The sequence below is a fragment of the Aspergillus pseudoviridinutans genome (genome assembly GCF_018340605.1).
Source record: "Aspergillus pseudoviridinutans IFM 55266 DNA, scaffold_2, whole genome shotgun sequence".
Lineage (NCBI taxonomy): Eukaryota > Fungi > Ascomycota > Eurotiomycetes > Eurotiales > Aspergillaceae > Aspergillus > Aspergillus pseudoviridinutans.
This window is the reverse complement of record NW_025091282.1, coordinates 1,948,396-1,973,115: the sequence shown is the minus strand read 5'-3', so window position 1 is coordinate 1,973,115 and position 24,720 is coordinate 1,948,396. Positions and strand designations below refer to the sequence as shown.

General features: G+C 50.4%; 8 protein-coding genes across 8 annotated transcripts; 3 read left to right on the top strand and 5 right to left on the bottom strand.

The window, feature by feature from the left end:
* Positions 1 to 1,016: 1,016 nt before the first annotated feature.
* Positions 1,017 to 4,361, top strand: kin1 (putative serine/threonine protein kinase Kin1; the record flags this gene model as incomplete). The annotated part of the gene is made up of 3 exons (XM_043298735.1): positions 1,017 to 1,637; positions 1,690 to 2,317; positions 2,395 to 4,361. The coding sequence occupies 3 exons, from the start codon at positions 1,017 to 1,019 to the stop codon at positions 4,359 to 4,361; spliced, it is 3,216 nt and encodes a 1,071-aa protein (XP_043154670.1).
* Positions 4,362 to 5,836: 1,475 nt separating this feature from the next.
* On the top strand, positions 5,837 to 7,752 carry clrD (histone-lysine N-methyltransferase Clr4; the record flags this gene model as incomplete). The annotated part of the gene is made up of 3 exons (XM_043298734.1): positions 5,837 to 5,893; positions 6,217 to 7,252; positions 7,301 to 7,752. The coding sequence occupies 3 exons, from the start codon at positions 5,837 to 5,839 to the stop codon at positions 7,750 to 7,752; spliced, it is 1,545 nt and encodes a 514-aa protein (XP_043154669.1).
* Positions 7,753 to 8,241: 489 nt separating this feature from the next.
* On the bottom strand, positions 8,242 to 8,778 carry Asppvi_002752 (uncharacterized protein; the record flags this gene model as incomplete). The annotated part of the gene is made up of 1 exon (XM_043298733.1): positions 8,242 to 8,778. The coding sequence occupies one exon, from the start codon at positions 8,776 to 8,778 to the stop codon at positions 8,242 to 8,244; it is 537 nt and encodes a 178-aa protein (XP_043154668.1).
* Positions 8,779 to 10,265: 1,487 nt separating this feature from the next.
* cch1 (calcium channel protein CCH1) lies at positions 10,266 to 16,870 on the bottom strand (the record flags this gene model as incomplete). The annotated part of the gene is made up of 5 exons (XM_043298732.1): positions 10,266 to 11,213; positions 11,264 to 12,030; positions 12,085 to 12,748; positions 12,807 to 15,182; positions 15,233 to 16,870. The coding sequence occupies 5 exons, from the start codon at positions 16,868 to 16,870 to the stop codon at positions 10,266 to 10,268; spliced, it is 6,393 nt and encodes a 2,130-aa protein (XP_043154667.1).
* A 1,046-nt stretch (positions 16,871 to 17,916) lies between these two features.
* Positions 17,917 to 19,317, bottom strand: Asppvi_002750 (uncharacterized protein; the record flags this gene model as incomplete). The annotated part of the gene is made up of 3 exons (XM_043298731.1): positions 17,917 to 18,463; positions 18,582 to 19,147; positions 19,267 to 19,317. 3 exons carry the CDS (start codon positions 19,315 to 19,317, stop codon positions 17,917 to 17,919), a joined length of 1,164 nt encoding a protein of 387 aa, XP_043154666.1.
* Positions 19,318 to 19,748: 431 nt separating this feature from the next.
* Asppvi_002749 (60S ribosomal protein eL6) lies at positions 19,749 to 20,699 on the top strand (the record flags this gene model as incomplete). Its single annotated transcript, XM_043298730.1, has 3 exons — positions 19,749 to 19,862; positions 20,107 to 20,442; positions 20,547 to 20,699. 3 exons carry the CDS (start codon positions 19,749 to 19,751, stop codon positions 20,697 to 20,699), a joined length of 603 nt encoding a protein of 200 aa, XP_043154665.1.
* Positions 20,700 to 21,426: 727 nt separating this feature from the next.
* On the bottom strand, positions 21,427 to 22,535 carry Asppvi_002748 (sterol desaturase family protein; the record flags this gene model as incomplete). Its single annotated transcript, XM_043298729.1, has 2 exons — positions 21,427 to 21,984; positions 22,056 to 22,535. 2 exons carry the CDS (start codon positions 22,533 to 22,535, stop codon positions 21,427 to 21,429), a joined length of 1,038 nt encoding a protein of 345 aa, XP_043154664.1.
* Positions 22,536 to 23,351: 816 nt separating this feature from the next.
* On the bottom strand, positions 23,352 to 24,464 carry ksrA (3-dehydrosphinganine reductase; the record flags this gene model as incomplete). Its single annotated transcript, XM_043298728.1, has 3 exons — positions 23,352 to 24,182; positions 24,236 to 24,367; positions 24,423 to 24,464. The coding sequence occupies 3 exons, from the start codon at positions 24,462 to 24,464 to the stop codon at positions 23,352 to 23,354; spliced, it is 1,005 nt and encodes a 334-aa protein (XP_043154663.1).
* Between the last annotated feature and the right edge of the window lie 256 nt (positions 24,465 to 24,720).

Below are 24,720 nucleotides of genomic sequence, written 5' to 3'. Positions count from 1 at the left end.
ATACCCTGTCGGACAGTCCTGCCCATCAGTGCCCAAAACACCAGCCTCCCGGCGGGAGAACCATTCTGATTCGACCCCCCGGATATGGGTGCACCAATTGCACGTGTGATAGACAGTGGGCTTTACTTGAAAAGGGTTGATGGAGACGCGATGGCTGTGGCCTCTGCTTGATTCTCGTAGAATCACAGTGACGGTCAAAGTTCCTCGCACTCACCGAGAAGATCGAGGTCATTGCGATTACCAAGCTGCATACCTCCCCAGTGTCCATCCAGAGGGGAAAAGTGGACTCTGAAACAGGTCTGCCCAGTGAGTCTCGGTCATTTGCCCCTGCATACTGTAGATAGACCCAGCTATGACATGGATGATGGTGATAGTCCATGCCACCAGCCAGGGATGATTGAAATAATAACCGAGAGAAGCACTGGATATTCAGAGAGAGCAGAATAATGATACTAGAGACGCGAAGAATTAATTAACCAAATGATCATAATAATAATAATAATAACAACTCAGTTGTGGTAAAGACGTGACAAACTTATTCCCTCATCTGGTTGCGGGCCCCCTTGGGGCCTTAACCTACTGCTGTTATTTTTATTAGTGTTTGGTCTGTTTCTTCTCCGCAGCCGCATCCATCACCATTCATTCTCGCAAGCTCCGTTCCCCCATCGTTTTCCTCCTCACCTCTTGCGACTTTCTCTCTTTCTCTGTCCAATCTCAACCTTCACTCATTTTACTGTTTCAACCTCTGCATCAAGGGTCGTACATGGGGTCATTTCGAGTTGTCTGCTGGACGTCTCGACGCTGGCTGCCGCTTCCTTGAGCGCTCGTCAGCAAACGCCAAATTCCCCCCCGCTCCCCGACCGGTCCAGATTGAAGTACTGAGGCCGTCCACTTGGGCTTCCTCTCTCTCCCTTTTCCCTTTCCACAAATCTTCCTGAATTTTCATCCTTGACATTGCTGGGCACGTCAAATCAAGACTTCTTGGTTGAGGCTTGATTTTCGAGATCTCTATCGTGATGACTACCAGTATTCCTGCATCAGCGTCGCCAACGGTCATCCGCAGCCATTCCACATCGTCTCGGCCTCACGCCCATCGCCCTCCTGCTTCTGATTTACCACATCGAACTCGAAGTGTCGCAGTCAGGCCGTCCACTTCTTCACACTCCTACCAATCCAATCACAGTAATCACAGTTACTCCAAATCCCAGTCCCATGACCGGCGTCCTCCGTCGAACCAGGCTGCTTTTGATAACATAGCCCGTCGGGATTTCGAGGGTTCGCGAGGCACCCATTCCAGCTCCTCCCGCCGAGACCAGTCCAAAGAGCGCTCTAGGGAGCGTCCGTCTTCCGCTCACCGTACCGATTCATCGCCCAGCAAACACCGGAGAAATTTATCGGTGCAAAGCCATCAGCGGGACAGTATAGATATGGCTTCAGCAGGTCCCGTCGCGGCGGAGCCGGTGCCCGCTCCCGCGCAGGCGGCTTCTGGTTCTCATTTACATCCTAGTGCATCTGTGCAGCCCAAGCGTCGCACAGCAATCACCACGCCGTCCGGCCAGTGGGCCCTTGGAAAGACCATCGGCGCGGGAAGTATGGGCAAAGTGAAGCTCGCGAAGCACATGGAAACAGGCGAACAGGTATTTTGAACGGAATCAACGGATCTGACCTTAACACTAATGGCCATCGCAGGTCGCTGTCAAAATAGTACCAAGACAATCGGCCGATGAGCACCGCAGCTCGCGCGACACCGAGAGAGCAGACCGCTCGAAGGAGATCCGAACCGCCCGTGAGGCTGCGATCGTGAGTCTTGTGAATCACCCATACATCTGCGGCATGCGCGATGTGGTGCGAACCACATATCATTGGTATATGCTCTTTGAATACGTCAACGGTGGCCAGATGCTCGACTACATCATCTCGCACGGTAAATTAAAAGAGAAGCAAGCGCGGAAATTTGCGCGACAGATTGCGAGTGCGTTGGATTACTGTCATCGCAACAGTATCGTGCATCGAGACCTCAAGATTGAAAATATTCTGATCAGCAAAACCGGCGATATCAAGATCATCGACTTCGGTTTGAGCAACCTTTTCTCTCCTAGAAGTCTTCTCAAAACATTCTGTGGAAGCCTTTATTTTGCCGCACCGGAATTGCTGCAGGCGAGACAATATACGGGACCAGAGGTGGATGTGTGGAGTTTCGGAATCGTCCTTTACGTCCTGGTCTGCGGGAAAGTACCATTTGACGACCAAAGCATGCCGCAACTTCATGCAAAGATCAAGAAGGGTCACGTAGAATATCCACAAGGACTCACTGCAGGTTAGTAAATTTTACCTCACTGCTTTTAGACGAACCCGATCTGTTTTAGAAAATGAGTGCCTGACTGCAACTGCTAGAATGCCGCCATATCATCTCGCGTATGCTGGTGACGGACCCCAAGCAGCGTGCAAGCCTTGCGGAGATCATGAACCATCCGTGGATGAACAAGGGGTTCAGTGGGCCACCCGAGAACTATCTCCCAGCTCGTGAACCTCTGCAACTTCCTTTAGATCCCGAAGTTGTTGAGAAGATGACGGGCTTCGATTTCGGGCCCCCAGAATATATCACAGCGCAACTCACCAAGATCATCGAGTCGGAAGATTACCAACATGCCGTGAGAACGAGCATCCGCGAGCAACCTCTTCCAGTTCATAGCGAGAAGAAGCGTGGCATGTTCGACTTCTACAAACGGCGGAATTCGGCCAGCAGAGACACACTCTCGGCTCCGTCGGTCGAGGCTGTCCAGCTCGGAAATGACCCTCTGAATGCATACAGTCCCCTCCTCTCGGTGTATTACCTAGTTAAGGAGAAGCTCGATCGAGAGAGGGCCGAAAGCAACCCCGGCGCTCTCGGCATCCCGCATTCTGCTGGTGACAGCCTGCTCAGGATGCCAGACTTACCAGCTCCCGAGGCGGCGCACACCAATCAGTATCAACTACCTGGTGAAAAAGATACGGGGAGGAGATCTCGTCCTCGCGCGAGAACTCACGGCGATGATGAACTTAATGATGGCATCAAGAACCTTCACCTTGCATCACAAGCAGGGCAGGCAACACATATTCCTGCTATTCCGCAGCCCGAGACTCCCGTGAAGAAGGAGAGCACCGCAGTGGGCATTCTCAGACGATTCAGTACGCGCAGGGTCAAGGATCGCAGTCGTGATCCCGAGCGCGAGCGTATCACCAGTCCTCCTGCGCCATCGCTAAGTGTCCAGCCTCCCGCCGATTCGGCTTCCCCACTTTCGAGAGGGTTCAGCATGCGGAGAAGCCGGCGCGCAGACCCCTCACCGTCCGGTATTCCCAGTGGAGGCAGCCAGCCGCAACACCAAGATTACCTCAAGGCTCCAGGATCGGCCGAGCCGGCCTCGCGATCCAACAAGTTCTTGGAGAGATCTACGAGTGTCAATTCGGCAGACTATCGTTCTCGGAGAGCTGCGCGGAGGAATGACCCCGATGCGTCGGATACTGCTCCCGATCGCCAACCGCCACAGACTAGTGGCTCTGACTACTCGAGTGGGCAGAAGGTAGAGACCCCTGGCAAAGAAGTGAAACAGCCCGGTCGCACACATGCCACGCGGACCATGTCCCTTGGCCACGCTCGTCGCGAAAGCATTCAAGCCCGCCGAGCGAGGCGAGACGCGGCAAGAGAAGCTAATGTGCCCGAGGAGACAGATGCAGACATTTCTGGTGCAGGAAATGCTCTGGAGAGCGCAAACGAGGGAGAGGACCTCTCTAAGCCGGTATATCTAAAGGGCCTCTTCAGTGTTTCGACAACCAGTAGCAAGCCGCTGCCTGTGATTCGGGCCGACATCATTCGCGTTTTGAAGCAACTTTCCGTTGACTATGTCGAGATCAAGGGAGGCTTCAGTTGCCGTCACGCCCCCAGCATTGAACTTGATAAAGTAGTGGATGTCGGCCCTCCGAGCCCTGATCGATCTGGCCAAGTGCCTAACCACAGGCGCCGTATCAGCTTTGGAGGGTTGCTGAACCACGATGACAGCAAGGAGGACCCCCGCTCGGTGCATTCGCCTCGATCTCAACGTCGGACTCGAGCCCCCGACCGGAGCTTTGTCAGTAATTCTGAGGGATCGGACGAATATGTGGCTCCCCGTGACAGCAATGCACCCACCGGAGACCGTGTCATGGGCGAAACCACGACGAGAGTCCAGAGTGACACGGGGGAGAATCTGGTTCTGCGGTTTGAAATCCTGATTGTCAAGGTGCCGTTGTTTTCATTGCACGGTATTCAGTTCAAGAAAGTCTCGGGAGGTATGTGGCAGTACCGAGAGATGGCGAAGAAGATTTTGGATGCTTTGAGACTCTGATTGCCTTGGTTACGTTCTGCAGAGCCAGGGCAGAAACCTGATTATGACTGGGTTTATTCAGCGTGGAACATGAAGCATTTATGCGAGCATTGCGACCTTCCCTCTTCTTCCACTTCTTTCATTGCTTTTACACCCTTATTACTTGTTTATTCTTCGATTACGCCTAGGCCGGCTTTACATTGAGCTGGCTCAGTCTGCAAATTCTTCTACTTGTTGTCATGGTGTACAATAGAGCTGAACAGGGATGCATCATCGATTACTGGAATTACCTTCCCCCTTTCTTCATGTGACTATTGATCATGGTTTTGTACATCAAATTTTTATGTCATGTATTTCCTCTGTTCAATCCCAATTAGCCCCATATTATCATCAATAATGTAATTTCCCTTTCGAATGCATTTCTCAGAGAAATACAAGAACTCTATCAAATTTTCGACTGTAGGGAACATACTGGATCAAGTGCGTTTTATGTATGTGGATGTGTGTATGATTAACGGGCGGTATTGTTGTCTATCTAGGCCTTACCCGACCCGGGCCTCAAATTCTGAGCAGGCAAGGCTTAAACTCAGGGATCGTTGGGGCTCTAATAGGCTACCCTCGGTGCCTCCGGACCTTGTAAGGCTAGCAGCGCCGCAGCTGTCAACTCGCGGCAAGCCTGCTTAGTCATCAATCCAGTGGATATCAATGCCAAGAATACATCCATATCAAACTGAGCAAGAAGAGCAACTTGCCAACAGACCAAGTTTGTATGGGGAACTTGCAACGACAATTACTCCACCACCAATGCTTGAAATTGAATTCTAAGAATTGTGCTTGAGTCAGCGATACTAGCTCTATATGACTATTTAATTTTTATATAGCTATTTCAATGTGGTGTTTTCGGTCAGTCAGGAACCTGCTTGGGGGTTTTGATGGGGTAAAAAGGGCAGAAAGCTGCTTTGATTTGGTTCCCGCAAGCTTATTTTGGGGTCTGACTTAACAGGCAATTTGACAGGAGCGTTATCCGCCAGCTCTCGATGCATAACACGATATTTTGTGCTAATTGAAGATATTGAAGAAGTTTTTGATCCTTTCAGATCGATTTGATCCTTCCAGATCAAACCCATCTGTATCTGAGTTTACCACCTATGTGACCCTCAAAAGATTCTCAACCAACATCTATAGCTATCTAGCATAATCTGATAGAAGTCCATGACTAAGCTAGCCAGATAGACATGACTAACCCAAAATAGCAACGACTAACCCCCAACAGGCATAGATTATTCACTTACCCACACTATCACCGCTAATCAGCTTATTTTGGAGTCTCATTACATCGTCATGTTGTTTCTCTCTCCTCCACTTCTTGCATATACAGATAGAAGGATCCCCTATTCTGCTACATCATTTCTTTCCCCCTTTTTCTGTTGTTGTCCGTTGCAGACTGCAGGCAGTTAGCAGCTGGCAGGGTTTTCCTGCCCTCTTCACCTCCTCCAATGACGGTCATCGACTTGACCCAGGACTCTGATTCGGAGGGTCAGAGGAGACTCGCTGTAAGTGCTTTATCAACCTCCGCAAACCCGCGTTCCATTGTTCCTTGGCCGCCTTCTTTAGCAGGCTATTGAGAGTGTTGCTGTTCTCAGTCTGGATGCAGACCCCTGAGCTACGCATTGAATATAACATACTATGCATGTGTTTGGGGATAATTACCGTTAATTCTAGCCTGTCTTTTTGTGTGTTTATTAAACCTGAAAACCTGTAGGTTGACAGGAACCTCTTGTGGATGTTATGTTGTGTTGGGATTTTCTTTGTTCTGCCATCGCCAGATTTATTGGGCGTCGTGTCTCGTGACTGGTTAGCTGATCTAGTGGTATAGGCACAAAGACAAAGCCAGAAACAGACACAACAGAGTCCGAAAACCACTTTCTTTTCGAATCTGACACATCGCACGCCATCGTCGTCGATACCGCTGAAAAGAAAGTCGGTTAGAAGCTCTGGCAGCCCTTCTCTTGCTGTGCCTAAGGCTAATCACTTGAGCAACAACAACATACCCCATACTGCGGACAGTCTGGGTCTTGGCAACCACAGAAACCCTATCACTTCTAACAGCAATAGTACCAACAACGCCATCACTAATGCTGATACCCTCAAATCTAATCATGTATTCATTCCAAAAATTCAGAATCCGTCTACACCAAGTCCAACCCCAAGTTCTCAACAGGAGGCAATTGGTGTCGTTATTCCTTCCCCCTCAAGACAGCTCAGAAAGGAGATTGAGAAATCTGATTGGATCAAAGCGCCCTCTGTAACGCCAGAGAAAACTGCACTTTCGACCGAGTATTATCCCATAGACGCTCATGAAAAGCGCGCTCTCAAAGGCGCCTACCCCAGCGCCCGGAAGGTCAAGCGTTCTGAGATTCGGTTTAGCATTGGAACGCCGGGCCCCATCCTGGCAGATAGAATCCCTGTACAACGCCAGCTTCACGAGACTCTACAACGGAAGTTGTCAAAGATCAAGGGCCCTGCCGTGACGTTTGCGCCTGGCGAGGAGGGCCTGCTCGCAGACTTTGCGTCAAACTTTGAGTTCGTCAATGCCTATATCCTCCGCAAAGGCGTCTCACATATTCCGGCGGACTTCATCGCGGGCTGTGATTGCAAGAAGATCTGTGATCCTGCACGGTGTGGCTGCCTCGAGCAAGACGAAGAGTCGAAGGAGATCATTGTGCCGTATCAGCGTGCGCCAGACAACGCACGGCTCCTAGTCCTGACCCCGGAGTTTCTGAAGCGCACAGATATCATCATTGAATGCAGCTCCAAATGTACCTGTGACGAGCAGAAATGCTGGAATCGAGTTGTGCAGCGTGGTCGTACGATCCGTCTGGAGATCTTCCACACGGGCAATCGTGGCTTCGGTAAGTTGTACAAAAGTCATCAATGCAAAAGAGTGCTAATGAGGCCAGGCCTCCGTTCTCCAGACTGGATCCGCGAGGGTCAATTCATCGACTGCTATCTCGGCGAAGTGATAACCAAACAAGAAGCCGACGTGCGCGAGGAAGTCGCCACCTCGCAGCACGGCCACTCCTATCTCTTCGGTCTAGACTTCTTCCACAACGACGACCAGATCTATGTCGTGGACGGACAGAAGTTTGGATCTCCCACGCGTTTCATGAACCACTCATGCAACCCGAACTGCAAGATGTTCCCCGTCACGCGGACCTACGGCGACAAATGGCTGTACGACCTGGCCTTCTTCTCGCTGCGCAATATCCCGCCCAACACCGAGCTGACGTTCGACTACAACCCCAATTGGGACGAGGGCAAAAAGGTTGATCCCAATGCGGTGCGATGTCTCTGTGGGGAGAAGAACTGCCGCGGTCAGCTCTGGCCGAACCAGCGCAAGGGCACCAAATGATTTTTTTTATTTCTTCTGCAATCTGCATAGCATGGCATGACATGGCGCTGCACCGCGTTGCATTTGAGCGAATCTATCTGAGCAAAGGGCTGAACTGGTTTGTTTAACCTGTTGACGATCTGTTGGCGCGGTTTACGGAGTTTCCTTTTCCTTTCATTTCACTCATGTTTGATTATACCCAAGCGGCCACTTGTTTCTTTCAATGTGACATTGATTTTCAGGGCATATCCCGCATGTACAATATCCGGAGAATACGTACATCTCTTCCTGTCGATAACAAGCAAAGCAGCAGCAACATTGTAATTCAACCCAATCCATGATATGTCCAGCGTACCAACATCAAACAAACAAACGACCACCCAATCCAGCGCTAAACCCGACTATTCACCCTGCTAAACGCCAACAGATGAATCCATAACGCAGTAGACCCGAACCCAACCCAAACTCCACCCGCGAGACGGAACAAACAACATAACCAGCGAAAGCCAATTAATCCCTCCCCTCCATAACCTCAAAAATACCCCCCATCACAAACCGCGGCCGAACAAATCCCCTCTGAGAATCATACGGGTGGGTCTGAAGCTGACTCTGCAAGGACGACCTGCCCCGGACGGCGTCAAGCGCCTGCGGGAACGCAGAAGACGCAAAAATACTCCCATCCATGGGCACGCGGTAATCGACCGGATCAACGGGTCTCGGCTCCATGAGATCCAGCCCCTGGCGCTCGATGGCGTCGCCGTCGCACCGGGTGCGTTCTTCGCTGAGCGCCAGGTCGACTTTTGAGGGGCGCCGGCGGAGAAAGAGCGCAGAGAGACGGAGGGGACTTGTGCTGCGGCTTCGGCTGGTGTTTGCGCTTATGCTTATGCTTCCGCTGCTGCTGGGGCTGGCGCCGCGATTGGGGTGGAAGAGGCGGAAGCTGAATGGGGAGGATGCCGATGGGGATGCGGAGGAGACGGGGGATGTAGTTGAGCGGTTGTTGGGCGAAGTCGATGGGAATGAGGTGGTGAGGGAGAGATTGGGGTGCATTTTTGCGGTTTTTCTCTATTCGGTGTCCCTTTGAATATGATGTCGGAGTGTAGGTAGATCTTGAAGTATGTCGGATGGCGAGGATGATGAGATGAAGTGCGGGTTGAGTGTCTCGCTGCTGACTTGTGTTGGTGTTTCACAGCTGTTCAGGCGCTGCTTGATATGTGCTGTTGATGTATGTATGAGTTGGCAGATATCAGAAATCAAGAACGTCTTCTATTGCTGTAGCCGTCTGGCAATGGAAGAGAGATAGAATCATCAATAGACGTGGACTAGAAAAGATCAGTATATCGCCAATACAAAGACCGAAGTGAAGTAAAGAGTGAAAAATGATAAGATGAGACAGAAATAAAATTAGAGCTGAAAGAACGAAAGATGAAACAAGTAAACTGACAGGTCATCTGTAGCGACTTCGTACAGCGTACTTAAGAATGAAACTGTCTCATCCAGAAACTAAAGTATAGAGGACCAACTTGAAAGCAGACTCACCCAACGCTTTTATAGATCGACAACAATCTTCAACAGGACTTGAATCAACTCGATCGCAGGGAGATTAAGAGGAGGAGGCAGGAGAGGAAAGAAAGTTTGACCACGATGTACAGAGCGAACCTTGAGAAGAAAAGATGAATATGGAATCTTCAAGATGGAAATGATTGACTACCAAGATAAGTCGATAGCATATACATAGATGCTAGATAGAACTGGCTCTGCAAGGATGCTTTCGACTAGCGGCGCGCCAGGGGGAGTTTATACTTGAAGGAATTCAAGACGAATGCAGCAGTTGGGAAAACACAATGATACTTCCTTTTGAGGACAAAAGCTATTCATATTCGTTTTTCTCTTCAAAGGTTCTTCATGTGAATGGGTGAATGCTATTGTCTGGAGGCTTTGTATGATGACATACGCAAACGGCGGATCGACATTCGAATGCCTTCTTCTCCCGACTCTCCCTATCCGGATTGATCTGCATACACGCAATAGAACAGGAACTTCCCCCTCAATAGTTTATCAACAATAATATCCGTTTCCGACTCATTGTCCGAGTCCGTCCATCAATGTCTCCCTTTATTGTCGATAAAGTTCGACTATCCGCTCTCAGTCAAGCCTTACTTATTGTTGCCAGGGGCTTGTGCGGAGAATCATTATCATTCTCCTACTCGCAGAGTCCAATCGTGTCTAGATCAGAATCCTCCGAAGAATTTGAGGTATTAAACTCCTTGATTGAGAATAATTATTGTAGTCGAGTATAAAAAGCATCAATTCACCCACACTCCACGGCTATGCAAATAACCAATAGCACAAAATGTCTATGTGCGAGACAAGACAAAAGAACAAGAAGAGTACAGGTTCTGGGGAATGCATCTCAAGGGATGGACACCTGAGGATGAAAGGTCTCTACCAACCAACCGACCAAGCACAAAAAAGACATGTAGATACCACACATTCGCACATCTATATCATCACAACCTCACTCACGTCTCAATCTCTTACTGTTGACTACCGTTCGATCGACGTTGGGTAAAGCTGCGCCGGATACTCTGGCCCCAGGCGGAATCACCCAACGACTGCATCACGTCCTGAACATTCATCGCGCTGTTCTCTCGCGAATGGTTCGATCCTGCGGGACTATTGGGCTCGTCCGGCCCGGCGTCGTAGGACGAGAGGGTATGCGACCGTTCACGGCTTTCTGGCGCCAGCGACGGACTGATACTCGACCACTCGGTCGGCGAACTGACATTGGACATGCGTCCGGTCAAGTTGGTGTCCAGCTGGGGCAGTTGCCGTGATGATGTCGGGCTTGACGGGCCTCGCGTCTGCGAGATCGGCGACAGCATCGGCTGGGTGTCCTCGCCTCCACTCATAACGGCGCCTCGGGCCCCCGGACTCAATCCACCGTCTACTGCCGCTGCCCCGGACTGCTCTTGGTAACCATCGTCCACAAAGATCTCCGGGACGGTGAACTGTGGTACTTCGGTCATTCGTGATGATTTCTTCGCGTTGACCTTGCGGCGGAATTCCCGCGACCAATACAGGGTGTCAAAGAAGCCGATCACCGTGTTTCGGCGCACAGCCTCCTCTACTCTCTGCAGACGCGCCCGACGGCGAAGGAATTCCTCTAATCTCAAGCTCTTGCTGTCGCTGATGACATTGTAATGAGCTAAGATCATCAGAACTGAATGGAAGGAGATGCCGCGCACTGGGTCCGCGGATACCAGCACCTCTTCGTAAAACCGATTCAGCCGTTGTCGTCGCTTCCGAACCGCCTCAACTGGAATCCGCCGCAGAATCCGGGACATTTTGTCGAGGTCCAGCCCTTCAACCACTCTTCTATGGGCAATGAGTGAGTCCCTTTTATCTACCCGACACTTCTCTAGAATCCGCCCAATCGTGAACTCCTCATCATAGATGCGCATGGCAAAGTTGCCGGAGAGTTCCTTATCGAGTTAGTTACTTTGCTAACGCTTGTTTGGGGGAGAGGACTTACGCCAAGCAGACGGGGGAATTGCTCCTTCGTGATATACCCAGTCCCGTCAGGATCGAAGGTCGCCCAGGCCTGCTTGAAGCGGCGAATTTCTTCACGGCTGATTGCGTAGAGCCCACTGCTCCGTTGATAAACATAGGAAAAGCTCTCGAAAATCAGCGAGACAAATAGAGACACAAAGATATACATGCTGATGATGTTCCACGAAATGAAAAGCGGCCGAGCCCAGGCGGCGCTGCCGCAGTCGTCATTGAAGAAGTCGCTGTCATACGTGCAAAATGGCGGCACCATCGTCGCAAAATCTTCCATCAGTTGGTTCCATCCCTCCCCACAGCTCATTCGAAAGAGAAGAATGAGTGCCCTCGGAATGTCTCGGAAATTGATGTTGTTCTTCTCATTTTCACCGAACTTTGTGAGGCCGAAGGCTTGGTTCAGGGCTATCGCATAGACAAGGAAAAGGACAAACCATGTAGCGAGCAAGTTCCCGATGGCCGTCAAACTGGCTGCGGCCGTCTTGAAAAGCTGATCCAACTGATTGTTTCGCGGAATCAGCAGGAGGGTGATAGACACAAGGAAAAGCTTGTTTAGCTCCACAATGACCTGATTCGTCTTCAGCAGATAGTTGAGAATAGTCGTAATGAAGGTACCAGGGACGGCGATTAGGGAGTAGAGATCCCAGGAACTCCTACTGAACCGGTGCCAGCCCAGTCCAAAGAGTCGTATGAGGACATTTGCAATATAGAAGAATGTGAAAGCAAAGAACAATGCCTCTGAGAATGTGTAAGTCAGCACATTGGAAACTAAGGTAGGAGGGCCAGACTTACGCCTTGTCAACTCCCACCAACGAGGTTCCGGATAAAATTCCAGCACAAGCAAGAGGAGATGGAGGACAAGAATGATAGTCACGCATCTTGCCCATCGACCATGTTTCTTAACGGCAATCCGATAGCACCATAACTTCCATTTACTGCTCTTGCGGTCGAGCGAGCGTTTCGACGGGGAGATTTGTCTCAAAAGCTTCCTCAACTCAAGCCAAGATCGCTGTTCAGCAGTTAAAAAGGCGACACCCGTCTGCTCAGTGTAGTTTCGCATGAACACAGACACGAACAGTGTCAGGACGAAGACGGCACCGAGTAAATTGAAAACAATGAAGAAGAGGCCGTTGGCTGGCGCTGCAAATGACTGTGGCTGCATGTCCTTCCCTGTAACACTCATAGCGCTGTTTTGTACATCAATCCAGCCCTCCTGAGAGACAATCTGGAAAAGGATGAATAGAGCATCCCCAAAATTGTCAAAGTCGAAGAAAGGATTTGATGCGACACGCGGCGCTAAGACGTTCCAATTGTAGGGTGAGCTTAGGTATTCATTGATGCACTGGTCTAGATTGCCAACTATACTTCCGTCATTGCATTGGACCATTTGTCCGTTGTAAAGGGTGACGCCGTAGATGGCAAATGGTATCAGAAAGCTGACCGAGACCAGGGCAGCCTAGAAAATGATTAGTGTGTGTCTTGCTGCGGACCACGAACAGGAGGCAAAGACTTACGGCGATGACTTTCCATCCACCCACGATGATAACTGAATGGAAGGTGTCCTTGGCACTGTCACTGACGTTCAATAAACGCAGGGCCCTCAAGGCTTTGAAAGCCCCAATAGCTCTAGAGACGCCCCAATCCCTGAACAGTGAGCTGCCCACGTTTATCCAAAGAGTGATCAAGACAATGCCATCGATGAATCCCCATGATCCACGAAAGTATGCATTTGGTGTCCAGAAAAAACCGTCCGCAATGACCTTAATAAGTGCTTCTATTGTGAACAGGATTGCGAAACCCGTATCGGTGTAGACATACCACGGCATAGCCTTGCCATGCCATTGTACTTGATAATTGCGCTGGTAGATTGGAGTGGTGATGCACGCGATCAGGACCATGGCAACAATCGCAGCGTAGACAAAAGCTGAAAATGTGTACCAGACCGGCTTATATGGATCCACTCCTTCGACACGCTGATGCCCGCGTCCCGGCCCAACGATGCGTTGACAAAGTCTCCTGACGGGATTGTCAGGCGCGAAGATAAACAACGACTTGTTGTAGTTCGGGTGTCTCATCAAATACTCTCGCTGTGCTCGTTTCCGCTGCTCAGCGGCAGAAACCACCTCCTTGGCCATTTCCTTCGGATCTAGGTCTTCGTATGCTCTAGAGAATTTCAGTTTGGAATAGAAGGGATTAGGCTCCCTGCGCAAAACAGACGTGGTAATGGCCGTCCACCACCGCGAGAACACGCCGGGGCGGCCCGTCTCTGCCGACGCGACAGCTGCAGCCTCTAAAGGCACATTGTCCCCTCGTCGACTTTCCATAGGCGCTTCTTGCTCATCAAGGAATTCCCGAACAACGGCATCTTTCAGTAGCATTTCTAGGGCCGCTGGTCCATGATCAAGAGGATCCTTGTAGCGGTTGGAGTTTCTGCCCAGCATGAGGATCTTCGACAGGGATAGGTTCCCCTGAGAAGTACCGCTGGCCCCGCTGACCTGTTTCTGCTCCAGGAATGCCCTGACCTGCTGCAACCGTTTCTCGTCTTCAGAAACGTCGAAACTCTCCTGGATGACAGCAATGAACATGTTGAGAACGATGAAGTTCGCCACAATGAACCATAAGATAATAAAGACGGCGGAGATCCAGGCAGTGTTGAACGGGTAAGTAGATGTGGTTGCGGCGTATAACATGGTAGTCCAATTTTCGCTGGACAAAATCTGATACATGCCGAGGAACGAATTATATATATCAGCGAAGTTGATCTCGATCTCGCCACCATCATTATTCTCTGCAGGTATCTGGCCGCGGAAAAGTTGGGTTGCGAAGATGGACGCAAGGAACGTAATCAGAAACACGAACATGATCAGGTTCAACAGACCAGTCGCGTTACGAAAGACGACCATGATGAGGTTCCTGGTAACCGAGAACGCTAGTACCACTCGGTATACTCGGAGAATCTGAAAGAGAGTGAGAACATCATACGGACGTCCCGAGTGCTTGATCGCGGGTATTTGGATGACGCAGGTAATGAGCGCGAGTCCTAGATCAACCCAGTTCCGGCGACTTCGGTGGAATCTGCGCCAATCGGATGCAAAACGTAGGATGATTTCAAAGAGAAGAACGATCGTGACAAAGATTTCGACAACATTGATAAGATTGGCTCGATCCTCCTCCATCGTCGAGCTTCTCATAGCCTGCACAACGAGATCAAGAACGATGATGCCAATCCAGAGCCACCCCGTCTTGTCATAGAGGCGTTTGAAACTACTAGTTTTGCGCGCAGATGTGTTTTCCGTATCAATTGAGTCGAATTTTTGAACAGCGAAGGCGCTTCGCTTGCTCTCCTCTCTGATGACTTGGAATGAGTGCGTGATCACTGCAACCAGCAGATTGACCAACCACAGACTTAAAATGACAATACCGAAGGCGAAAAAAAGAGCAGCTGCGAGATAATCGCTGTCGGTAGTGTAGTACAGAATATCCGTAAAGGTGTTTGAGCTCATGATCACAAAGACAAGCTCCAGCGAATTMAGGATGTTATCGAAATTGACTGTTCCCCCATACGGATTGGTGTTTTCAACACAGATGGAGCCTTGGGGGCAGAGATACCCTTTCGGTTCTGAACCGCTCGGAGTGAGATCGTTTTTCAACCAAGGCTCTTTGGCGCCAGTAGTTGCATTGAGGTATCCACCGCAGAATTGTAGCGTGCCGTACGGATCGTTGAGATCAAAGTCAGTCTGATTGTCGCGACCGAGCCAGCGGCAACTGCGTCGCAAGCTCGACTTGAAGCTCTGGATCCCGACAATAGCAAACAGTAGCCAGAAGAAGCCTATAAGGAATGCAACATGAACAAGCAAGGGAGCTGCTTTCTTGAGACTTCGGAGAATGACCTGTTCTGAATCAGCTACCGGAATCAAATTAATGAAGTCCTCCAACTTACTGATGTGCCGTTGGTGAGCGCAAGAAGACGCAAGATGCGAAGACAGCTAAGCATGCGAAACACGTATAACTGCTGACGAGTCTCGACACCGGTGAGAGAAAGTAAGAAGGATACCCAGAATGCTACGACGGCGACGAAATCCAGACGATTGAACGAATGCCGGAGAAAAGCACGGTGCGCGAGCCGCACGCGGCGTGGCTGTAAAGGATCATCGATGACTTCTGGCTGCAATTGATCGAAACCGCCAGTGAAAGTGCGTATAATTGAGGCCTGCTGTGGCTCTGGAGTACTAGAGGCTTGTTTGGAGGCGAATTGCCGTTGCGGTGCAAGTAGATTCTTCCCTTTCTCCGCGATTGCCTTTCTCAACCCCATGGATCGATCTAGCGTACTGTATTCCGCCGGATTGATGATAAAGCCCGACACCAGGATCTTGGCTATTAGCTCCAATGTGTAAATAACAAAGATGACAAAATAAGCGTAGTCCATGGGATTAGAGCCCCAGCGCGCAGATCGCGGATGGTCCCAGACCGACTTCGCGGATTCGAGAGCCAGCAATATCGTCTGAATGATAATCACAACCAGAATAAAAGGCTCCATGAAAGGATGAACTAGTATGTCGCATAGCCACACACGTATAGGGTTGTTCGGACCCAGGATTCCAAGTGCTTTGCCTCTCAGAGGATTGTTGTACATCCTCCACGCTTTGCTCGCGGATGTTCTAGTCCGGTGTATTTGATCATCAGGCGTTCCGATAGACGGCGCATCGTGTGCATATCCACTCAAGGAGGGAAGCGACGGAGGTTCTTCGAGTCGGGCACTCTTCTGCTGTTCCTCCCTCATAATTGCTTGTTCAACCACCTCCGGCTCATTACTCAGGTTAACAACACGCTGGGACATCGACTTCATCATCGAACTCGCACGCTGCAAAGCAGATCCAGTGGCCGAAGGAGATAAGGAACGGGCCCGACTGTCTCCAGCGCTGCTGCTCCCGCGACGTCTCCGACCCAAACCGCTCTCAAGGTGTGGCAGATCATCACCCAAACGCGACTCTGAATGCGAATCGGGAGGGAAACGCTCGCTGTGCGTGCTGCTTCGGTCATCCTGTCCCCCGGAAATGTTGTGAGAAGCTCCGCTGATGGGCTGAAGAAAGCGATGGTCGGTCAACGGGGCCGTATCATTATCCTCATAGGTATCGGTTGGGGAAAGGTAGTGTTCAGCTTCCTGCGGCCCAAAGTCATCGAGAGGAACATTCGTCAAGTCGGAGCTAGATTCGCGGCGTCGCGCTGAAGGTGTGGTACCATGTGTCGGGTCGAAGCTGAGGCCCACCGTCGACATTGCCTGCGCGAATGTCCCCGGATCCTCCACATGGAATGCATCTTCATTATCATGGGCGGCATGTTGTGGACGTGCACGCCGTGCGACTGGCGGGGGTTCAACAGGGGACTCCTCCGACACCCTCTCATAGTTATTCAATGAGCCTCCGCTTCTCAAAGATCGTCTCGACAGAAATCTGCTTCCCACGCGACTTGTCCTAGCCTGACTGCGCTCCGACGGCCCGGAAAAGTCTTGTAAAGGAATCGATTGATCTGTGAGAGCATTGTCTTCGTCAAGGCCGCGATTGTGGCTATTCGAAGCCATCGTAGGCAGGTATTATGCGCTAGCCGAATGTAGACATTGCAGAGTGCAGCTGTGGAAACCGTACCTGTGTCAATAATGTCTTGCGGTTAGGGACAATTCAACAATAGATATAAAGAGAACGTGTTGCTTTCTGCTAAGTTATTTTCTTCCGTTCAGGAACTTACTACTGTCGTTGCTTGCCAAGTATGCGGGTATGTTCTTCTCAGCCAACACCAGTTCTTCCGTACCTGTCAGGCAAAACTAGCGGGAATCTACGGGCTTTTGTCAAAAGGGAAAATAAGGCCAGTGCGACAGAAAAGGGAGACTACTGTACAAATCGCCCTGGGATCGTGATATAATTGAACAAGTGTGAGCAGCGGAGCTTTGCTTGGATTACGCCAACACGGCCAGAACTGGGGCGGTTGGCCCGTAAGCTGGCTTCTGTGTGGTTCGTTGGACTTGGTCTCACCTGCGATGGAACCTGAGACTCTGGAACCCACGCTTGTGGCTCATCCAAATTTAGCTATTCTTAATTTCTTACTCTGGAAATTGGATCATTTAACGCCATCTATGGAGTACTCTGTATGCTTCTTCGTTAACTCCATGGTTCACAGCAGCGACAGATTTTTGTTTGACTTGCATATGAGGTTTTGGCGATCTAACCTAGCTCCAAGGACTAATGAGCTATGAAGGCTCCAGCCAATCTCCTGTGATCCCGTAACTAATTGGAGAAATATCGCTCTAAAACTACGGAGTATACAGAGTACTCTGTCAATGATTGGGTTTTGCTAGTCGACGCCTTGCCCCGGGTGTCTTAGCTCGTCACAGTCTTTGAGCGTAGTTCAGCACCTGGTCTTGCCCATAAACTGCTAGCAGTAAGGCTGGGAGTCCAAGTTGCTTCTTCATGTTGCAACGTGGCCAAAGGATTGATGAACCGGCAGCACCCAAGAATTTTGGTTCTCTAATGTAAATCTTCTGTTGCGAGTTCGACGCTTCTAGTGGATGGATAGATCATGACACGAGGAGGTAGTTACAGGAAGCGTTTTGGTACAAGACGTGCGGCTCAATCAATCAGTCTCCATCTCATTCTCCTGATCCGATTCTTTAACATGGTCCCGAACGCCTCTGAGAAAAGCTTCAACAGCATCCCCGCCACCAAGAGGAACACCTCCTCTATGCATGAAACCACTATTTTCGACAGGGATCTTGAGGGCCTCGCTTATGCTTGGTAGGCCGCCATCTCTGATAGCAACAGTCAAGCTAGCAAGACTCTGCGAGAATTGAGGGGAATGAAGGACTTTCCGTAATATGCTCTTCTTCTGCGACAAGTCGAGCGAGAGCATTGCTGCTTCTACGATCTCCGGATCGGTCTCAGCAAGCGACACATCTTCGGATTCCTGCGCTAAAAGAAGGAGGGTCGGTGGTAGATAGCTTAAGAGATTGTCAACGGTTCGATCGTCCGCAGACTCTAGAAAAGGGATAGTAGATGATGGCGAAAGGAGATCTTGTAGCGTTGTGAAAGGTCTGTCGGGGTCTTGGGACTGGTTTTGGTTCCCCTGCAAGGACCTCAAGAAGCTCTGTACAACAGACGAAGGGTTTGAGTCGGCGGCCGCCCTGAGAAAACGAGATCAGCTCGGAAAATTTCAGTACAGCGATGGTCAAAAAGCAGGAAGTAAATTTCGGTTCGGGAACCAATCGTGACCGCAGAATAGATGCAGGAAGATGTACCTACGCTCGTCCACCGTCAGCACCACCCTCCCTCGCTTCCTCTCCTTCTTCTCTGATGTCTCCACCCGTAGCGTCCACGCCGGCACCTCCACTGCCTGCGTGGTTATGGCTTGGATTATGGTCCGCGCCCTCGACATCCTCCATCGTCTCATCGTCGTCGCCGCCGCCAGAAGGACCACCTCTGGGAAGGTTGGCAATTGCATGCGCGACGTCGACTTCTTCACCCTGAAGTAATTCGTTGACAATTTCGCCTAGCTTGAGATCTCTGGGGCTGAACCAGCTAGGATCGCCTCTCTCATGCTGAGATCTTGACTGGAGCCAGAATAGATAGCGCTGCGAGCTGGAGGAGAACTTCAATACGAAGATTCGGCCGTTTGTGGGTGTGTCTTTGCCAGCTGGTTGATATGGGGTGAAGGTCCCGTCTGATGGGACCATTACGAGATCCAATTCGGGTTGATCAGGAGGAGCGGTCCTTGGACGCCAGCAAAAGTGCACCAATTCATCCTCGGAGTAGAGGTAGATGTAACCTGGAGTAGGCTTCGGCTTGACCACGGGGTTTGAACTTGAGACCTGTTCAGACGAAAAGTAGTGTTAGTAACGGTCATAAAGTAGTTGCCAGACCGAATCGTGGCCTTTTGATAGAGAGAGGGTATGGTCAAGATGTCGGAGTTGTAGTGACAGTCACTCACATCAAGGTCACAGATACCAGCTTTGAACGTAATGAGCGGGGCTATAGACATGGCGAAGGTCTATGAGAATGAAGAGTAAAGGTAGAAAGAATGGTAGAGCTGGAGTTTGTCGGCCGTTTTGTGATGTTGTTCGAGACGGGACGGTGTTGTTATGATGGTTGGTAAGCTCTGAAGCAACGGGTTCCAGAAGGGTACGTCAGTTCAAGAATGATGGGGCAGAGAAAGCTTCCATTGCGTTAAAGGTCTCTATGGTTGACCGGAGCTGGACACCTCAGGCAAGTAATCGTGACCTTATCAGTGACTCCAAATCGGCACTAGCGCGATTCGGTTAATTGATAGGGCTCGCGTTCCCACAAACCTCAGGATTTCCGCCCGGGGCCGCAAGTAGTCAGTCACACTTCAATCCAACAACCACCCGCCGTCGACAACCACCCACCCCCTCCTACATTCTTTTCAGACCACCTTCGTCCCCGGTAGCCAATATGTCGGACTCTACTGTTGGCCAGACGAAGCAGTTTGGAAAGGGCCAGAGGACCGTTCCGGCTCAGAAGGCCCAGAAATGGTACCCCGTTGATGACGAGTCGCAGCCCAAGAAAGTCAGTACGCCCTATATAGAGAGAAATGCTTGATTGGAGATGCGGTTTTATTTATGAATGAATGCGACGATTGCGCCGGTCAATGATACCGCTTTTTGTGGGTGGATCAAGGCCAGTGTCAATATGAACATGAATTGATAAGGGAAATCGCATCTCCGGGGATATATCTGCATATCCATAACTTGCAAGTGTTTCCGGATTAATGGGAACAAGAGTTTTCTGACGTGGTTGTGCGTTTGAATAGGTTCGCAAGGCTCTTCGTCCTACCAAGCTCCGGGAAAGCCTTCAGCCCGGTACTGTTCTGATCCTCCTCGCCGGTCGCTTCCGTGGCAAGCGTGTCATCCTCCTCAAGCACCTTGACCAGGGTGTCCTCCTCGTTACCGGTCCCTTCAAGATCAACGGTGTTCCTCTCAGACGGGTGAACGCTCGCTACGTGATCGCCACTAGCAAGCGTGTGGACATCAGCAGCGTCGACCAGAGCGTCCTCGAGAAGGTCAGCGCTTCGGACTACTTCACCAAGGAGAAGAAGGCCGAGAAGAAGACCGAGGAGGCTTTCTTCAAGCAGGGAGAGAAGCCCGAGGTATGTGAATTCTGTCGATCAACTGGATCCTGTGCACGATGGAGGAGGAAATTACTCCGTTGTGAATTAGACGACACGTACTAATATGCGACTGTTTACAACAGAAGAAGAAGGTTGCCAGCGCTCGTGCCAGCGACCAGAAGGCCGTCGACCAGTCCATCCTGGCCTCCGTCAAGAAGGAGGCCTTCCTCGGCAGCTACCTCGCCAGCTCCTTCAGCCTCCGGAACGGCGACAAGCCCCACGAGATGAAGTGGTAAATGTGCGTGGCGGCCGCGGGTTCGGTAGTGATTGTGGAGGAAATCTTGCGCGAGGGGCGGCTTGGATTGCAAATGGGCGTCCCCACTGCCCGGGGATCGCATATCTCTTTTGCAGCGCGGGAGGAACAAGTTCATGAAATAATGTAACTCGATACGGGCTCCGTCTTTGCTTAGGATTGCGGTCAATCCGGAAAAACCGGTTGTCATTTCCTTGTTTCAACGAAAAGTCTCCTCCAGCGTGGCCCGATTTGCAGGACCTCTTTAAAGAAAAGCCGAAATGTCAAAGAAAAAAAAGAATACCTTTTCCAGCTGTTACACGTGCCCTTGAAAAGACTAGGCTGGGCGTTATCGTTTTATGTTAAGTATGATACATCTCTCATTTCCGGGGTCAGGTCGAGATCCAAAATTAGGGACTGTTAGGTTCTGTTCCAACTTCCAACTTCAGCTTCGTGCACATCCCCATCTCATTTTTCTATCAAAAGCCCAAGCGACATCACTCACAGCGGGTATCAGTCCCAAGGAACATGCGATTGCGACCTTACAACGAGGATACTCGCTTTAAAACTGCCTCGAGAACGCCAGCGCAACAGTCTGTACGGAGTAGTAGCCCATGCCACCGCATCATCAAGCATCCAAATCCAAAACATAAAAGTGACATCGCACCCATACCATATAATCATAAATCCATACAGAAAACCATGACCTCATGAACCCACAAACCCCAGAATTAATCATCCCTCTGCCTTCTCCGCAACCGACGACGACTCCCATCCCTAAACCTTCTCGTAGACTCCTCCACAGCCCTCCGAATCTTCTCATCGATATCCCCCTCCTGGCCCAGGCTAGCGCTAAGCTGACTCTGCGCATCATCTATAACACTACCCGTTCCATCCTCACCATCGCCGACAGTCGTCCCACACATCCAGTCCAGAATACCCCAAGGCCCGAAATTCCCTTCCGCCCCACTTAGCAAATGCACATCCGTGCGACGCGCAATGCCGCCCAGGAAGAAACTCGTCGGCATCACAGAGTACCCGGAGAAGGCGAATGTCTCCTCAATGGATATTATAGACAGGTAGAGGAGGTAGGTGAGCATGTGGAGGCGGAAGAGCATGGCAGGCGCGTATGTTGGGATGAAGTTAACGAGGAGGTATGCGATGGGGTGATCATAGTGCGCAGTGAGGGGAAACGGTGCGCGCAGTGAATGATACCATGATTCATGGTACTTTGCGACACTATATTGCTTGGAGTGGAGGGCGTAGCGATGGACAGCGTATGCGAGGATCTACAGCGTCGCAGAACGGGTCAACTCAGGCCACAGAGCTTATCCATCCAAAAGGACGGGAGACCACTCACCTCTCTCCCGAACAAACCTCGGAACAAATCCTTGACAATCTCCCATGGCATCGGCAGTCTCATGGACACTTTAAGAGCGCTGCGCATTCCGAGCACCTTGGTGCGAACGACCTCAATGGCGGCCTGCGCGGCGATGCTCAAAGCAAGGTTGGCCAGCGCCCATCCCGCGATTTTGAAGTCCTTTGCTCGGATTTTGCTGCGCTTGCTTCCGGCAGGGAGACCAAACTCTCCATGCGCCTTGATCACCACCGCTGCGGAGGGTGTCAAGACGTCAAACAGGAAGAAGAGGACAGAGGGAAAGACGTAAAAAAAGAGTCGCACGGCCACGGTACCGAACAATTCAACCCTGAGAGGAGGATGCGACAGCACAAGGGTCGACCATGTCATAAAGAAGAATAACAAGTTGAGGCTTGTGCTGTACGAGGAAATCGTAGGAATGAGAAATAGCGAAAGGACAGGTAGGGAGAAGAGCGCATCCATCTTGTTTGCGATCTGCGCATTAGCCTTCGGTATAAGTGTTAGATGTGCTTTTTTGATTCAACAATTGCATATTCAAAGGTTTGTAACTGAAGTAATTTTGTAGAATGTGCAATCTCCTGCCTGCAACTTGCAGGTGTGTCTGACAAGGCGATATTTGTGGCTGGGGTTTGCAACTTGATACTAAGTAGGGCACAAGTTTGGCTGGTTGCGGAGATCCTGATAAGCTTTACGTCACTGTCAGCAAAGCAATCATCTACAGGAATGCAGGAAAGTAGAACAATGCAATTGTTATGCTTGCTAAATTGACGACGTCTTAGTGATTGGAAAATGGGACCTTTTAACATGAAGGTAGCGATCCGATCGTTCGAAGACCATATTCAGGTAAGGACAAACAATGAAAAGGACGCTGTTATCCACATCAAGACTGTATATATATTGCTTCCCCGTGATCGTCAAAATCCTCATTCTGAGCAGCTATCTTAGGACTCGTCGCCATAATTCTTCTTTCCATCCAATCATTCCACCAAGCTTTCTATAGCTTTACGAGGTAACTAATGAGAAGACTGATGTGCTTGGCTCCTGTATGGCGTTCGTTTAATGAGTTGCAAAAGTCCGAAGATGGCACAAGAGTATAATTGAACAATCAAACCAGGCGATGAGCAATTAGCAAGTAGAAGAGAATAATATTACTAATTTCATTTCATCAGTTCTCTGAGGCTTAACAGGACCATCACAAATAACGATAAGAGACGAAGCAAAATGCTCGAGGGTATCTAAGAATACACCGCACAATAGGAACATGACCACACCAAACTCCTACTTCGACTGAGATGATGGAACACCGTTCTTCAAGCCCCAATTGAAAGCCTTCTTTCGGAGATCTGGAATCACCTGCAGGAATACCAGGCTACTGAGCCAGCTGGTCAGAGTATCGCCGATGAGCGAATTCCTAGGGCTGGCACCAAGAGCACTCGCTTTCATAATGTGGCCCACAAACATCGTAGTAATCAAGTAGTCACCTTTCTCCAAGCCTTGAATCGATGCCCTGGCGACTTCAATCGGACGCTGTGGCTTGTCGGCAGCTTCCAGTTCCTTTGTAAGTTGAGGCTTGAGTTCTTGCTCGTTGTCAAACCCGGGGCTGAGAATACCCATGGGAAAGATAGTGTGAATCTTAACATCGGCCGGCGGAGCTGCATTTCTGGCTCTCGCTGCCCGAGCACCGTTGTACACCTCAATCTCTTGACTCAGAGTATCGGCCAGAGATCGAATCGCGGCCTTGGCCGGAGAATAGGGAGCGTATCCCGCAATGGAGACAAAAGCAAGAGTCGAACAGGTGAAGATAAGATGTCTCTGAGGCAACGGTACCTGCTGGCTGGGGGTAACGGGCTGGAGCCAGCTCTTGAGAGTCGCATGTGCTGTATTCGCAGCGGTCCAATATACGGTGTCCATCTGGTTTCGCAGTGTGTTCACCGGCGTTTCGACGAAGAAACCAGGCTCACAGTAGCCAGCGCAACACCAAACGACATCTGGAGCGAGACCATGATTCCATTCAGTGACCTCGGCAATAACACGCTCGCATTCTGCGGCATCTGTCAAGTCGGCACTGATATAGTGGAATCTTTGTTTCTTGATGTCTTTGGCGGTTCCCTGCACTGATGTGAGCGCCATAGGTTGAGGGCAGAGACTGGGAGTCTGTCTACCTTAATGGCCTCCAGAGCTTCTCTGAGCTTATGGACGGTGCGGGCCACGATAACGACGTTGGCACCTTTTTCAGCGAGTTGGCACGCCACAGCCTTGCCCATTCCATCGGAACCACCAGTGACAACAATAGTCTGCAGAGAAATGTTCAGCATGCCGCACGGTCTAAAATGAGAGTCCCCAGCGTACCCGACCCTCAACGGGGAAATGGTTTGTTCGAAAGCCGAACATTTTCGATACGCTATATACGATAAGACCGCAGAGAATGAGTGAAATTCCCAATGTAGCGGGTGAAGAGTTAGAGGGTATAAACGAATGAATTTGAGACATGAGAATAGAAACAAGTGAGGAAAACGCAGGAAGAGGAAGAAGAAAGTGGCTATAAACAATGATTAGTTTAGCGGGCTCCTGCCTGAGGGTCGTCGCTTCCCAACTTGTGAAGGAGGAGCTCACAACAAAAGTTCCCGGATACCTGAGGCAAAAATTC